At 37.1% G+C, this 15260-nt stretch overlaps 1 protein-coding gene across 1 annotated transcript; it reads left to right on the forward strand.

Annotated features, from left to right (window-relative positions):
- The first annotated feature begins 10734 nt into the window (after positions 1–10734).
- On the forward strand, positions 10735–11521 carry LOC131873753 (uncharacterized protein At2g27730, mitochondrial-like). The gene is made up of 3 exons (XM_059216947.1): positions 10735–10898; positions 11017–11070; positions 11240–11521. The coding sequence occupies exons 1-3, from the start codon at positions 10767–10769 to the stop codon at positions 11309–11311; spliced, it is 258 nt and encodes an 85-aa protein (XP_059072930.1). The 5' UTR covers positions 10735–10766; the 3' UTR covers positions 11312–11521.
- The last annotated feature ends 3739 nt before the right edge of the window (positions 11522–15260 follow it).

Below are 15260 nucleotides of genomic sequence, written 5' to 3' on the forward strand. Positions count from 1 at the left end.
CATTGGATGAATTTTTCTCTTTACTTTTTCTTCTTCTTTTTTTTCTTTTTGTTTGTTTGTATTTTTCGATATTTGAGAGGAAATTCATGGACGGAGAGGGATGAGGATAAATGGATTTGGAGGATAGGTGATAAGGGAGATGGATGGAGGACTCAAGCATCAAGTTCCATATCAAGGTAATAGAAGCCCATTTGGAGTGATCATTGGATTTTGGTACAACTTTGTTATGAAGGAGTGGATTATGCAAAGGCTTGGATTAGATAGTTTTGATTGGAAATGCAAGGGATATGGTAGTTGAAAGTTTTTGGATGGAATGTGGGAAAGTGAGCGTGATGGGGGGATGCTATCAGGACCAACATTGGCACATGTTGTGGAGGAAGTGGGATGAGCAGAGAGGAGATGGATGTAGCATGTGGATATGATGGAGGAACTATGATAGGGAGCTTTGGGACATAGGTACCCAAAATAGACTTAGGAGATGAAGGAGGAGAATGTTTAGTAGGTGGACTAGCAATTTTGGATGCCATTGCAGGTATTTCTTTTGGATGCACTACTTATTTTTGCTTTGCTTCTTTGTGCTTTAGAATGCACATTCTTTTTGCTTTTGCTTTAGTGGGCTTTTGTGGCCTTTGGGATTCATTGAATTTTTGTATCATCTTTTGCACTTTTGGAACATGTATTTTTGAGTGGACATGGTCATCTTTATATCGTTGTGGATGTTTAGCTTTATTCATTTTTTATTTGGCATCCAAATTGCTACGAGTAGCATTGGAAGGAGTGTGTAAACATGGAGGAGATGGAGGGAATGTGGGTGAAGTGATGGAGGTAGGATGTTGGATGGAATGTGGTGACATGTGCCTTTGTTGATCTTGACTAGGAATGAAAGGAATAAGATGCTTATGATGAGTGACAGAGATAGTGGATTTGTGTATGGAGGGACAAGCAGGAAAAGATGGAGGATGGGATCTTGGGATATAATGGCCTGAAATGGATTTAGCATGTGGGGGATATATGAAGGTAGATTTTGGGATATAGGGACCCAAAATGGATTTTGAGGATGAAGGAGGAAGATGGATGGTTGTTTTAGTTTTTTATGATGGAGGAGGGGGGATGGTACTAAATGATTTGGAGGAACAATGGGAAGATGCAATGGTGTGTTTCGAAGCATAGTTGAATTTTGAATTAGTTGTAGCAACATTTTTATTTGAAGCACCTTAGGATATGTAAACGAGACCATGAGATCCTATATGTGCTTTGACATGGATGGGCTCCAAAATGCCTTGCTCATGTAGTCTTAAGCCTTTTTTTTTATAGTTCATTTTTTTTTAACATTTTATTTAAAGTAGGATACTTGTTCTCTAGGTAACAAGATGTGAGTCCCTTATTAGATGGAGGAGAATGGGTGGTGCATATGAGATGTTCTTCTTTTGCGAACGAACTGCCATGGACGAATGTAAGCAAACCAAGGCGATAGAGTGATGGTGGTGGGATGGTTTGGATAGGAGGAAATGGAGGATCAAGAGGTGGAGTATATGGGACAGGAGGGTCTTGACTTGGAATAGGGGCTGATAGGGGATCTTGAGATGAAGGAGATGGAATGGGAGGATCTTTACTTGGATCAATAATTTTTTGAACATGCTCTGGAACAAGATCTTGGAATGTTGGGATTGGTGTGACGAGAGGTAAGTGGGTAGACTCTTCAAGTGGAATGGATGAAATGATGGAAGGTTTAATGACTTTGATGGATGGACTGGATGACGGATGGGAGATTCTTGAATTGGGATAGACATAATGGATGGAAGGATGAGAAGTTCCTCAACTGGGATAGATGGAGAGGATGGAAGGATGAGAAGTTCTTCAGCTGGGATAGATAGAATGGATAGAAGGATGGGAAGTTCCTCAACTGGGATAGATAGAATACATGGAAGGATGAGAGGTTCCACAACTGGGATAGATGGAGTGGATGGAAGGATGGGAAGTTCCTCAACTGGGACAGATAGAGTGGATGGAAGGATGAGAGGTTCCTTGGATTGAGTTTGAATGACTGTAGGAGTAGGTGACGGGGATTGCAAGGGGAGAATCTCAATGGATGAAAGGTCTTCAATGATGGTAGAAAGTGAGAGAGGAATGATAGATGTGGGAGTTGGAAGGGAAGTCAGTGGATTGAGATAAGATGTGGTGGATCGTGGATTGAGATAGAAGAAAATGGATGGTGGAGGATTGTGATAAGACAAAGGATTGTGACTGGTGCCACGTGCTTGTTCATGAATTTTTATCATAAAAATTTGTGAAGGCCATGCTTGTAGATGTAAAGCGGAAAATCGAACCCTAGGTGTTCCCCCACTCCATGGAGAGAGAAAGGAGGTCACTAGGATTGACGGTTTTCACTTATGAGAGACTTTACATTCAAAAGAGGGGTTGAAACTCACAAGATCCGATCCCACACAATGCAAGATTGAATTCTAAATGAGTTTCAAGGGTTGAGACAACAAGGATACCCTCTTTTGTAAAGAATGTAGATAGAAGGATTGAACTAGGAATGTATGTAAAAGAAAGAAAGATTCGCTTGTAGACAGAGATAGGGACACGGGATGAAGCTACAGACCTGAAATTAGCAGTAAAATGTCGAGATGATGCTGTCCTGCAAGTTTGAGCAAAAGTTGATGGGATGATGGCGCCCGGAGTGCACACGGTCCTCCAAAAAATCCGCGAAACGAAGGGGGATATGTTCGTCTCTACACAAGGATTCCAGATCTTCAATTACAGCCGCATACCTGCAACCTACACACAGAAAAGAGAGGATGATTGGGGGGTTAGGGATTAGGGGTTTGCCTTTAGGTCAAACCCCGGTTTTGGAATTAACCAAGAAATGAGAATGCTGTAAATGTAAGTGTTTGTAATGTAATCAAGTACTGATACCTTGTTGTAAGAATGTTTGTATTCTTACATGCGAAGGTGTAATGATGTTGTATGTTGTAGGTGATCTCCTCTTCAATGGTTGAATCCTTGTCTTGAATGCAACACCTAGCCTTGAATGGAGACTTAGAATGCCTAATTGCTTGAAGGAATGCTTGAATGCTTGAATGTTTAAATGTTTGAATATTTGCCTATCGCTTCTGCCTCTTGCATACGTATATTTTTTGCGCTCCCTTTCTGGGAGGGGAAATGTAGTTTATATACTTGTCAATTAGGGTTAGGAGACTGATTTTTTCGACCTTAGGCCGACCTAGGAGCATTATTTTCCAAATTGCAAACTTGAAGACCCGATGCCCAACAAGAGACCGGGCCCAAAATAGGGCCAGGGACCAGGGCGCTGGGCGCCATGGTCCCACCTCCCGGGACAGCAGGGTGCAAGGAGGATCAGGCCAAGGTGCAGAAAGATGCAGTTTTTGATGTCGTAAACAGGTTTCGGGGTCTCCATTCAGGTTCGACATTGCGCCACCATCGTGAAGACCCAAATGTAGTCAAAATTGCAAGTGTTGCAATTTTAGGACGCTATAGTAGATAACTGAATCGTGGTTTTGAAACAATAGGTTGTGATGTTACTTGAGATTGATATTGTAGAGCACTGACCACTTGTGGCACTGATTGGACGGGTGGGAGCACATATGATAATGAAATTGTGTAATTCATGCCCCAAGTCATAACTTGTGTGACAAATGATGACGAATTAGGATTGAGATAGGATGGAAGATTACAATTGGATGGAAAAAGTGAGATAAGGTTGCGACGTGACTTGGAGATTTGTCTCATCGGGTTGATCAACCATACCCTCGTCATCATCAACATAGGGTGAAGTGGAAGAAAACGAGGGATGACCATACTCATCATAGTAGGATCGAGACATGAATTGGACATCTGTGTCATTAGGTTGATCAACCATACCCTCGTTATCATTGACATAGGGTGAAGTGGAAGAAAATGAAGGACGACCAAACTCATCATAATAAAATTTTAACATGACGATTAGTTGATGAGTTGGAGAGATGAAAGATGAGAATGGACGATAGACCAAAGCCCAGAATAGGATGAATGACTAGCTCAGACTAGGATGGGGATTGACGTTTGATGAAGCTGGAAAGAGGATGAATTTTGATGTTTGATTTTGGATGACTGATGTTCGAATTGATAACCTAGGAAGAAGGCAATGATGATGCAAATTGGGAGATGATATGTAATGATGGATGATAGTGAAGATGCAAGAACCAAGATGATGATAACTAAGGTGACAACTACCAACTAAAATGATAAAAATGACCATGCAAGTCAAAACCTCAATGGACAATAATAACGACGTAAGCTAGAAGCCAAACTAGAATGCAAAAGCGAAGAGGCAAAGATATCGATCAAGAGTGAACTAACGAACCAAGGACAACACTCTGCTAGCGCAACAACATCTATGACTTAAAATATGTAAGGATAGATACCGACTACTTAAAACTCAAGAGATTTTTAATGTGATGCGACTAGTACTTTGGCAACATAATGACATCTAAGAATAGGATAATGAAAGATAGATGTAAACTGTCAATAGATGAAGAAATTTATAAAGTAATGCAGACAACATAACGACAACATAATGACATCTAAGAACAAAATCATGAAAGATAGGTGAGACTGACGCCAAACCCGCTAGGGTAAAGTGTAAACCCACAAGAGTTCAAATGACAGTGACTAAGCTAAGTATGTCAATCTAGCTCAAGATAAAGGCATTCCTGCTATACCGGGAAGCGAACCCACAACAGGACAACAACAACTAGGACTATGTGAAATGTGATGTGTTTGATGACTAATACTGATTTTGGAAAAAGATCATTTTGAAACAAACACAACAAGACATACAAACGATAGGATGTAATAAAACAATCATGCACTTCCTAGGATAGTCAAATGACAATACTTGAATCCCTTAACCGTAAAATACCACATCCAATCGGATAGATAGAAGATTTGCAGCACTACCTACACTCTCAACACACACTTCACGGGCATGCCAAGCTCCAAATTTCTAAAGACCTGAAGATACGGAGAAATTTTCCCTCAAATTGGGGGGTACATGAGGGGTGTCTTCGGCATGCGCATATCACAATGCCTGAGTCGACTAGTAGAAGGATTGAGGCTACTATAACAATGGTTTGTAGTAATTTTCTGATGGGTCTAGTCTAACAACAAATTTTGAAGCAAGCCACTTAAGACTTTAATTGAGCTTATCGGTGCAGAGAAGGCCTCCACAAACGACAAATTCACTCAACACTTCAGTCATTTGACCGAGTTTTTAATATAGTGGCTTGAAAAACACCTCTTGAGGTTGCACCAGGAAAGATGCTATCCCCAACGTGCCCCTGTTTTGAAACACTCTCTTGAGGTGATGAGGCCCCCAAGAGGTGATTCACTACTAAATAAAAAAAAGAGTGTCGCTAACACTTTTCTCTTGCACCTACGACCATGAGAGCAAGAGGGAGAGGATGGTGTGTGTTAGCAGTAGGACCACTCTACATGTGCACAAGTGTTCCAATCATAAAAGACATGGGTTTTGTTTCCTTTAATCAAATTTAAGTGTGCCTAATTACTCAAAAGACATGTCCATTTCCTTAGTTGAATTGAAGTGTGCCCAGATTAAGCAAAAGACACAAATGCAAAATGAAAGCAATAAAGAAAATATTGTTTTCACAAAACCCCTCTTTAGCAGTCCTGCAACCAATTGTTAATATTCTCAAAGCATGGGGTCTTCTTATCGCTCGATTTGCTGCACAAACGTTAGCAAAATATTGTCCAAAAACACACAAGTTAGAAGATTAGTTTGCAAATAACATTATGGAAAATCATGTAAATGATAATGAGTGAACCCACTACAACACAGTGCAAACCCGTTGTTTTAGGTTGCGTTCCCATTGTTTCAAGGTGCATTCCCGTTGTTTCAGGGTGCGTTCCCACTGTTTCAGGGTGCAAACTTGCAAAATTTAAATCATCTGACAACATACAAGTTAGTTGATTAGTAGAAAAATAACATTCTGGAAAATAATGTAAATGATAATTAGCGATCTCGTTACTGTGTGGCACAAACCTGTTGTTTCAAGGCACAAACCCATTGTTTCAAGGTGCAAACCCGTTGTTTCAAGGTGCAAATCCGCTGGCTTAAGCGAACCCGCTGGTTATCTAAAACGCCTTCCTGTTGTTTATCTAAAATACTAACACACAAGTTAGCTGATTAGTACCAAAATAACATTCTGGAAAATCATGTAAATGATAATTAGTGATTTCGTTGTCGTATGAAAATGATAACAGTGAACCCGCAGTTTTAGGGTGCAAACTCATTGTTTCAAGGCGCAAACCCGTTGTTTCAGGGCACAAACCTACTATTTCAGGGCGCAAACCCGCTAGTTTAAGCGAACCCGCTGGTTATCGAAAACGCGACCCCATTCCTTTGTATTTAGATGCCAAAAATCATTTATAAAAACTCGATACTTAAAATGAAAATATTATCTTCTATATGAAAATAATAATGGCCATCCTGCTGTCGTATGAAAATGATAATAGCGAACCCACAGTTTCAGGGCGCAAACCTGTTGTTTTAGGGTGCAAACCCGCTATTTCATGAAATCTCGGGATTGAGAAAATAGACTTCCGCCTAGGGGGAAATCAACTTGTAGATCCACTTTTTTGCCTGCAAGTGCTCAAAATATACAATAAAACACACTAAAACAACAAAAAACGTTAATGACCCATGAAGTGGGTCCCACCAGGCGTGCTAGAAAATGTGTGATGAAAAATGTGCATGCTAAACTAAGGGCTAAAAAGAAAGCTAGTTAACCGAACAAACACAATGCATCATACACCTCAAGATTGGAATGATGAAACCAAAACAAGCATAAAAATGATAACATAAAATGCAAACCAAATGCCCTCTTCGATTTGATTATTCTGCGATTGGATGTGTGCTCGTGACGTAGCTTTGGATGTTCAATATTGCTCCATGATAGCAAGTGCAAATGATAATGGATTGATGGATGAAAATGATAATGGTTAGGTTGAATAATGATTTTGGCAGAGTAACGGTATGATGTATGAAAAGTGGATCAAAGAGAGATTATTTCGGTATTATGACGGTATGATTAAAAAAAGGCGGATTAATTAATTAATAATTAATTAATAGGATAGGATGAAAGGGGGATTAATTTATTAAAAATTAATTAATAGGATAGGATGAAAGGGGGATTGATTAAATTAATTAATAGGAATGGGCTAGTTAATTAAGATATTCAATTAATTAAATGGTTAAGGGAAATAAATTTGATTAAATTGATTAACCAAATTCAAGTGTCTACAATATCTTCACCTGTTTTAGTAGTTGGAGATATATAAATGTATGTTGTGAAATTGGCTCTCAAGGGAACATAGCTTTTACCCTTTGCAAGGTCACTTTTGTACCATTACATTTTGGTGAACCTAACACGAACAATACATTATTTTCAAAACATTCTTTATAATTCCTTTAAGAAGTCATTGTACCCCTAAAAAAAAGTAGAAATCAAGGATTTCCCCTTCTTCCAAAAAAAACAAACTTTGGGGCGTTGCCTCGAACCCCATTCCATGCCATCAAAACAAATATTCACTGGCCTTCAAATAAAATATCTATATCTCTCTTTCAAACTAAACTTTATATTTGTATTTCTTCTCTCTTTCTGGCTTTGTTAAGTAGCTTTAAGAAGTTCTTGTACAAGCACGTGAAAGTGAGTTCAATTCTCCTTTCTTATTATTCTTTATCGATCTCGATCCCAAGATTCCTTCTACTTGTACAAGGACATTTTGGTGCAAGAGGATGTAATTATTAACACTTTTCTTAATGTTACTCTACCATCTTTTCATTCCAATGCACTATGTTCTTGAGATGATGAATTATTGAATGAGGACTCTCATCTTACATCTGATCTCCCACATGTCGACGTTGAACACATTCCTTCAACTAATTCTTCTGCAAGTTGTAATGTGTTTGTGAATGTCATTGTTGTCTCTGACCAGTGCCTCCAAAAGGCCTAAGAGACCAATCATTTATGTTGCTCAATCTAGAAACTCTTCTTATCATGCAGTTGCCCACACATACAATATCAGAAGGAATAAGAAAAATGTTGATCAACCTACTCTTTACCATCTTCTCAACTAGATCTTCCTCAAGCACCCGAACCTTCGCTTAAGCAGCCAAGTGAATAAGAGAGAAACTCTGTGTTACTTCTGCTAATATCTCACTTTGGGATTTGCTTCAAAATGCTCCAGTTTATCAAGGTATTCTTTAGGAAGCTCTTCAAAATATATTGTTTCCTTCTTCTATTAGACCTTAGAATGTGAATGCGTTGATGGATTATATTCATGCAGATTCATTGAATATTATGTTCTATACACATGAACTCCCACCTCCAAAAGTAAGGAATCAAAAAAATCCATTAACGATAATTATTTATGTTAACAATGCCAACATTATGCAAAATCTCATTAATACTAGTTCAACTTCCAGTGTCTGTAATCTAGACTTATTAGGCACCAAAATTATAGTGGATTCAAATTCTCTTGCTATATCTTTTTTGTTTATTCGTGGTTTTGATAACACTGGTAAAACTGATTTGGGCACTACTATTTTGCCCATAAAGATTGGGCCAATTTCCAAATTCCAACCTTGGTGTATGTTATGTTTTGGCCTTTATCATACAATCTTCTCTTGTGTAGACCTTGGATTCACGTTTTAAGAGAAATTTATTCTACTGTTCATGGCTTCCTATTAAGTTTGTTTCTAACAATCAAGTAGTTACAAGCAAGGTTGACACCACTGCTATGCACTTATGTCAAATGGCAGTAGTTGGTTAGGTTTCAGTTACACCTACCTTTCAAAATTACATTCCATCGTTATCTTCTAACATGCTGATCATTGTTCCCATGGTTTCCCCTAAAATGGAAGTCCATGAGAAAGTTGTCCCTAAAGAAGATTCTCCTAAGAAGTAAGATCATCCTAACGTAGAAAGTCCTAAATCTACTCATACTTAATCTCCTTCTTCAAATCCTTCTTTTTCTCAATCAAATACAATTCTTGGTGATGATTGGGGTTCCTTAGACTTTATAGATTCCTTCATTGGATAATACAAAGTTGACCCTATCCGTCTTAAAATCCCCAAAACATCTTTCACACCTGCTATCAAAGATGATTATTCTTTTGCATCACAAGATCATGTGAACACTATTGACTATACTGATAATATGATGAAACTATAAAGATTCGGTCAACTACTGAGAGAGAGGGGGGGGGGGGGACGGTAATCAGTAGATAGAAAATTAATTGGGCTTTCACCAAACTTCTTACCAACTCAAAAACAACTCACAAAGTTTACCGGTTTAGATACTTTAATAAAACTGCAACAACACTGTCAAACCTTACCGGTTGACCTAATACTTCAGTGATATAAAGCAACAGATCTGAAACTTAAATATGCTTTGACCAAAACCTTAAACCACTTCACTAATACCAGTATTAACATATTTCAGATCATTTCTAGTCATTTAAATATATCTATGCAGATTTAGCAATCATTCATATCAACCATACCAAAAACACATCCACAAAATCATTCACCACTTGACACAAAGATTTTTCACATGGAATCCCAAATGGGAAAAACCACGGCGGGGATGAATACCCACAAGTATTTTGAACTCTTCTGAAGTTCGCCCTGTTAGGAGCCAAGCCTTATTATAAGCTTATACAATAATGTTATGTTAGGAATAGATCTGGTTAAGGACCACCCGGTTAAGGGATTGACTATAAATACCCTGTTAAAGGTAACCTCAGTGGAGGATTTTAAATCCAAGCTAATGGATCACCTGGTTAGAGGATTTCAACAACAAGCCAGTTAGAGATTACCCTGTTAAGGGATTTTACTGCTATAATGGTTAGATAACAACAACTTCTTTGACCAATCTAGAAATAACACTTCCTTGCTGAATCAGATCCTTTACCGCTCCTATCTGCCTTCACATCATTCTACAGACACACCTCCTAGTTCGACAACAATCACTTCCACACACTATCAAATCGCCAACAACTCATTGAATCAAATCATCAACCTTATAAGAAAATACATTAGGTTGGTAACACAACACAGACCCTAAAATTCTCATAGAGATTACAAACACATCGGTTCAATCTTGACCGTTAGATTACATGCAATCAACTTCACATTCTTCTAGGCATCTACAACCACTCCTAGATCGTTGCACTTTGAATCTTGTAACACATCACGTGTTTGTCACTTCATACTATGCATTTGATCATTCCCAAGATAAAGTGTTATATTTATGTACCAAAACCTTTTCAAAACTCATCACGTGCAACACGCTTACATGGCATCTTCATCACCGATCATCATTTGATCATAAATCATCACAACCAATATCCAAGCTTCATCGGTTAGGGTTCTGCTTCTCAACTGGTTAGGTTACCAGTTGCTCTTCACTGCTTCATTACCGGTTGCTTTACTGCTTCATGATTGGTTGCTTTACTGCTTCATTATCGATTGCTTTATTGCTTCATTACCGGTTGCTATTGACATCAATAACAACACCATACTTCTTTAATACAATCTTCATCCAATGCCAACATTCTCCCCCTTTGGCATTGATGGCAATACTGTTCGGTGTGGAGCCTGATCAGTCTCCAAGTGGGAGATTGTTGGAATATGCCTAAATAATATTTTGAGAGAACTTGAATCTGATTTTGTTTTGCAATGGATTCTCTGGGAAAAATGTATGGAAAAAGAGCCACGGGTGTTCAAAGGCAGGCTTTCAGAGCCTTCTACACTCGAAGTAAAGACAAGGTACTTGGTGAGGAGGAAAGAGCTTTGGAGACTGTCTACATACAGGATAGTCTTGTGATTGATTGTTTACATTCTTTTTAAGATTTTTTATGGCTTAGACAATAATTTATTTCAGGTTTTAGGATTGCTATAATTGTTAGGGTTTTGGGTTCTCAACATGCAGAAAATGGAAAGGGAGAAGTTGGAAAAGACGAAGAAAAAGGTGGCAAAAGAGGTGAATATGCTTGATATGCATTTTTTAGGGTTGTGGGTATCGTTTTTTTGTTTTTGTCTGTCAAAGTGTTGATTGAGCTTCTATTTGTGATATGTGTTTTGTTGGTTTTATCAGACATCAGGAGATCTTCAAATTAAGGATTTGATATGTATTTTGTTGGTTTTATCAGAAATCGGGAGATTTTCAAGCTAGGGGTTCTGCTGTAAACATATCTGCAGAGTGTATACATGCAACTGGTTGAGATGGGGAAGAAATATTTTGTATATTGAGATGAAAGTGTATATATGATAGGTTGCTAGTTGATTTGGATGGTTTAAGTACATTTTTATAGGTCTGCCATCACTATATTTGTATATTTTGTATAGCTAACATATAGTTGTACCTTATTGTCAGGCTATAGAGAATTTTAAGTTGGTTATGTAGAAAGTTGATAACTTTGGCTTGGGCTTTGTAGAAAAATTTTTTTGCCATTTTTTTGTTGATGAAAACCGACATTGTAATAAAACCCTAAAAAGGTCGACTTTGTTTGTTGCCCTAAAAACACATGTTATAAGCGGCTGGGATGCTTAAGGCATTGTAAGGTTGATGTACTATTTTTGCTGGATAATAAGAAAGATTGGACGGCTGTGTATGGTGGACGTAACCCATTTTGGGTGAACCACGTTAAATCTCTGTGTTATTTGTGTCCTGTTTTATTTCTTTATCTTTTGTATTTAAATCTGTATATAATTGTTAGTTCATATTTGCTTCGTATCTGCTTGAAACCCTAACAAATACAAATATCAATATCAATTGATTGTCATGATTGAGACTAAAGCATATACACAGGTATAGGAATCCTGGTTTATATTTTTCAACATATACTCTCCTTCAACTGTATCTTTATATCTTCAGCCGATAACTGGTCTGCAATATGTCTTCTCTCCTTAACATATAAGACTATCAATCATATACATTTCTTCTCCCCCTTTGACAGTAATGCCAAAGTGAAGGTAAACCATTATGTTTCTTATCCATGCTTCACTGATCTGCAATTAACTGCTCCCCCCATGGAGTAGCTCCATTCTTCACCAATCCTTCTTCAAGATTTTCAATAGGCTCCAGGATTGATGTCTTCCACATCTGCTTAATTGAGTTCACGTAGGGGTACAACCCCTAACTTACCTCTGAGATATTCAAATGTAGCCTTAGGTAGAGTCTTATACAATAATGTTATGTTAGGAATAGATCTGGTTAAGGACCACCCGCTTAAGGGTTTGACTACAAATACCCTATTAAAGGTAATACCCTGTTAAAGGTAACCTTAGTGGAGGATTTCAAATCAAAGCTAATGGATCACCTGGTTAGAGGATTTAAACAATAGGCCTGCTAGAGCTTACCCGATTAAGGGATTTTACTGTTGTAATGGTTAGAGAACAACAAGTTCTTTGACCGATCTAGAAATAACACTTCCTTGCTGAATTAGATCCTTTACCACTCCTATATGCCTTCAGATCATTCTGTAGACACACCACCTAGTTCGACAACAATCACTTCCACACTCTATCAAATTTCCAACAACTCATTGAATCAAATCATCGACCTTATAAGCAAATACATTAGGTCGGTAACACAACACAAACCCTAAAATTGTCATAGAGATTACAAACACATTGGTTCAATCTTGACCGTTAGATTATATGCAATCAACTTCACATTCTTCTAGGCATCTACAACCGCTCCTGGATTATCGCACTTTGAATCTTGTAACACATCACACATTTGTCACTTCATACTATGCATTTGATCATTCCCAAGATAAACGGTTATCTTTATGTGCCAAAACCTTTTCAAAACTCATCACGTGCAACATGCTTATGTGGCATCTTCATCACTAATCATCATTCGATCATAAATCATCACAACCGATCTCCAAGCGTCATCGGTTAGGGTTCTGCTTCTCAACTGGTTAGGGTTACCGGTTGCTCTTCACTGCTTCATTACCGGTTGCTTTACTGCTTCATTACCAGTTCCTTTACTGCTTCATTACCAGTTGTTATTGACATCAATGACAATAATATACTTTTTTAATGCAATCTTCATGCAATGCCAACATATACCATTAATGGTGATCCTTCCCCTTTGGAGAAGATGCAATTACATTATGGTCCAAGATTCAAAATTATTTTTAAGGCATGGATATAATGGACATGGTCTCGGGCACAATATTCTTCTTCACATTACATGCAACATATACAAGGTGGTTTGATTTAAACAAGTTTTTTTACATCCATCAGTACATCTAGGTTGCTCTCTAACAAACACTGAACAAAGCAAAATAATTCACTTCTGCGTTATTTGTTCAGTGTTTGTTAATAATGTAGAAGTGAATAGACTAAAAGAATTCAACAAAAGAGCAAAAGAATTCTCTAATAACTATGCCATTACTTGGAACCCTCGTTCTAAATATGAAACATGTAACATGATACACAAAACGCCAATGGATGATCCATGCCTACTAAACACATATGAGATATTTTCTACCAATCCTTATATTGATTATGAAGAGTTATTTAATCCTGTACAATGACACACTAAATGTAGCGAGAGGACTTACTTACGTAAGAAAGGGCAACATGAAGAATATATATAAAGTTCCACATGGAAATAATAGATGAAATCTACTTTACTATGTTATGAATTAGGAAATAAATCTTATGAACTATCAAGAAACGTTGACAATTTAAACATTCATAACCCAAATCTATGCTTTCAATTTGGAGAGCTGGCATAGATTTTCAACTTGTCATCTTATGAATTCTTGTTCTCAAATACATTTCCAAGTATGCATCTAATTATGAAAGAAAATTAGTGAGTTGTGTTAATATATTGTTAAAAAAAAATTCAAACGAAAGATTAGAAGATGAGACCTTAAAAGTATATTGAAATTTCATGGTAGCCGGATTGTTATAGAAAGAGGTATTACAAGAAAATGTCATATGTTACAAAAATTACCTCTCATGATATGTAATTGAAAAGTTATACCATTGAATGTAGGTAAAAATGTGTTCCATTGCTTGAAGAAACCAATCAATGTTAGTGAGATATAACCTAAATACATGCAATCCTACTTGTACAACCCATCTCACCTAGAAATGGTAACATTAATTGAATCGTCAAGATCATTAACATATGTCACTTATCATAATGGACACAAATGGTGATATAAAAAATAAAAATAAAAATTCTAAGTATATCCATAGTTCTAAACCATCATATAAAAGAAGATTCTAAATATTTGAAACATTTTGTTGGAGTGAGTTGCTTCTATACAATCATCTTTGAAAAATAGATAGATATAGGCATAAACAAAGAACAAATCATCAATAGTTGTAAGCATATGGAAACACAAAAATATAATGCATGGCATGTTGATTACCAATATCAAAATGAAGATGTCCTTGAACAAAAAACTATTGTGATGAAGATATGGATAAACAAGATACTCTGAAATGAATGAATGGGAGCTATTATCTCAACTGGGCCTTGCTAATAGTGTCAATTTAAATGAACTTGAAATGTCAGGTTCATGTGATTTTGACAACAATAACAAATGCGATAAACAAAATGTTCCTACAAATTTTCATGATGTTGTAGTTCAATTTGTAAATACAATAATATATTCCATCAATATGTCCATTCCCCATTAAATTTGTAAAACCAAAACTACACATCATCACCAAAACAACAACTAGCACTTACTATATATGGTGAAAATGGATACATCAATAATAACGATATTGAAAGGCTAAATGAATTCAACGACAAAACCCTAGCCTAACAATAACAAAGATCCACCATAACATATGAAGATTACCTAAGACAATGCAAATCAAATGAAATCACAAAGATTATACCATCACATGTCCAATAGGGTTTTGATCTCCATTCTTCCTATCTCCATTGATATTGCTTGATATATTTGCTCTCAGATTTTATGTGCACAAGAGCTCAACAAATAACGAAATGTCGTTGCAAGTAGGATCGCATATGCCAAGTAGTCAATTGATCAAGTAGTTAAGTCATTAGGATGATTGATTAGAATGATTGATTAGCCAGGGTTGATAATGAAGGAAGCATCTCCTTATATAGAAAACACTATAAGAAATGGAGGGATAAGATTAAGAGGTGTAAAAGGAGGTCGGCTATGA

Source organism: Cryptomeria japonica, chromosome 2, assembly GCF_030272615.1.
Source record: "Cryptomeria japonica chromosome 2, Sugi_1.0, whole genome shotgun sequence".
In the NCBI taxonomy this organism is placed as follows: domain Eukaryota; kingdom Viridiplantae; phylum Streptophyta; class Pinopsida; order Cupressales; family Cupressaceae; genus Cryptomeria; species Cryptomeria japonica.

What these genes read in the sequence shown, in the direction of transcription:
- LOC131873753 (XM_059216947.1), top strand. Translation starts at nt 10,767, where the DNA reads ATGGATTCTCTGGGAAAAATGTATGGAAAAAGAGCCACGGGTGTTCAA. An exon ending in CTTTGGAGACTGTCTACATA is followed by an intron (nt 10,899 to 11,016) that starts CAGGATAGTCTT and finishes GTTCTCAACATG; the next exon opens with CAGAAAATGGAAAGGGAGAA. An exon ending in AGAAAAAGGTGGCAAAAGAG is followed by an intron (nt 11,071 to 11,239) that starts GTGAATATGCTT and finishes TGGTTTTATCAG; the next exon opens with AAATCGGGAGATTTTCAAGC.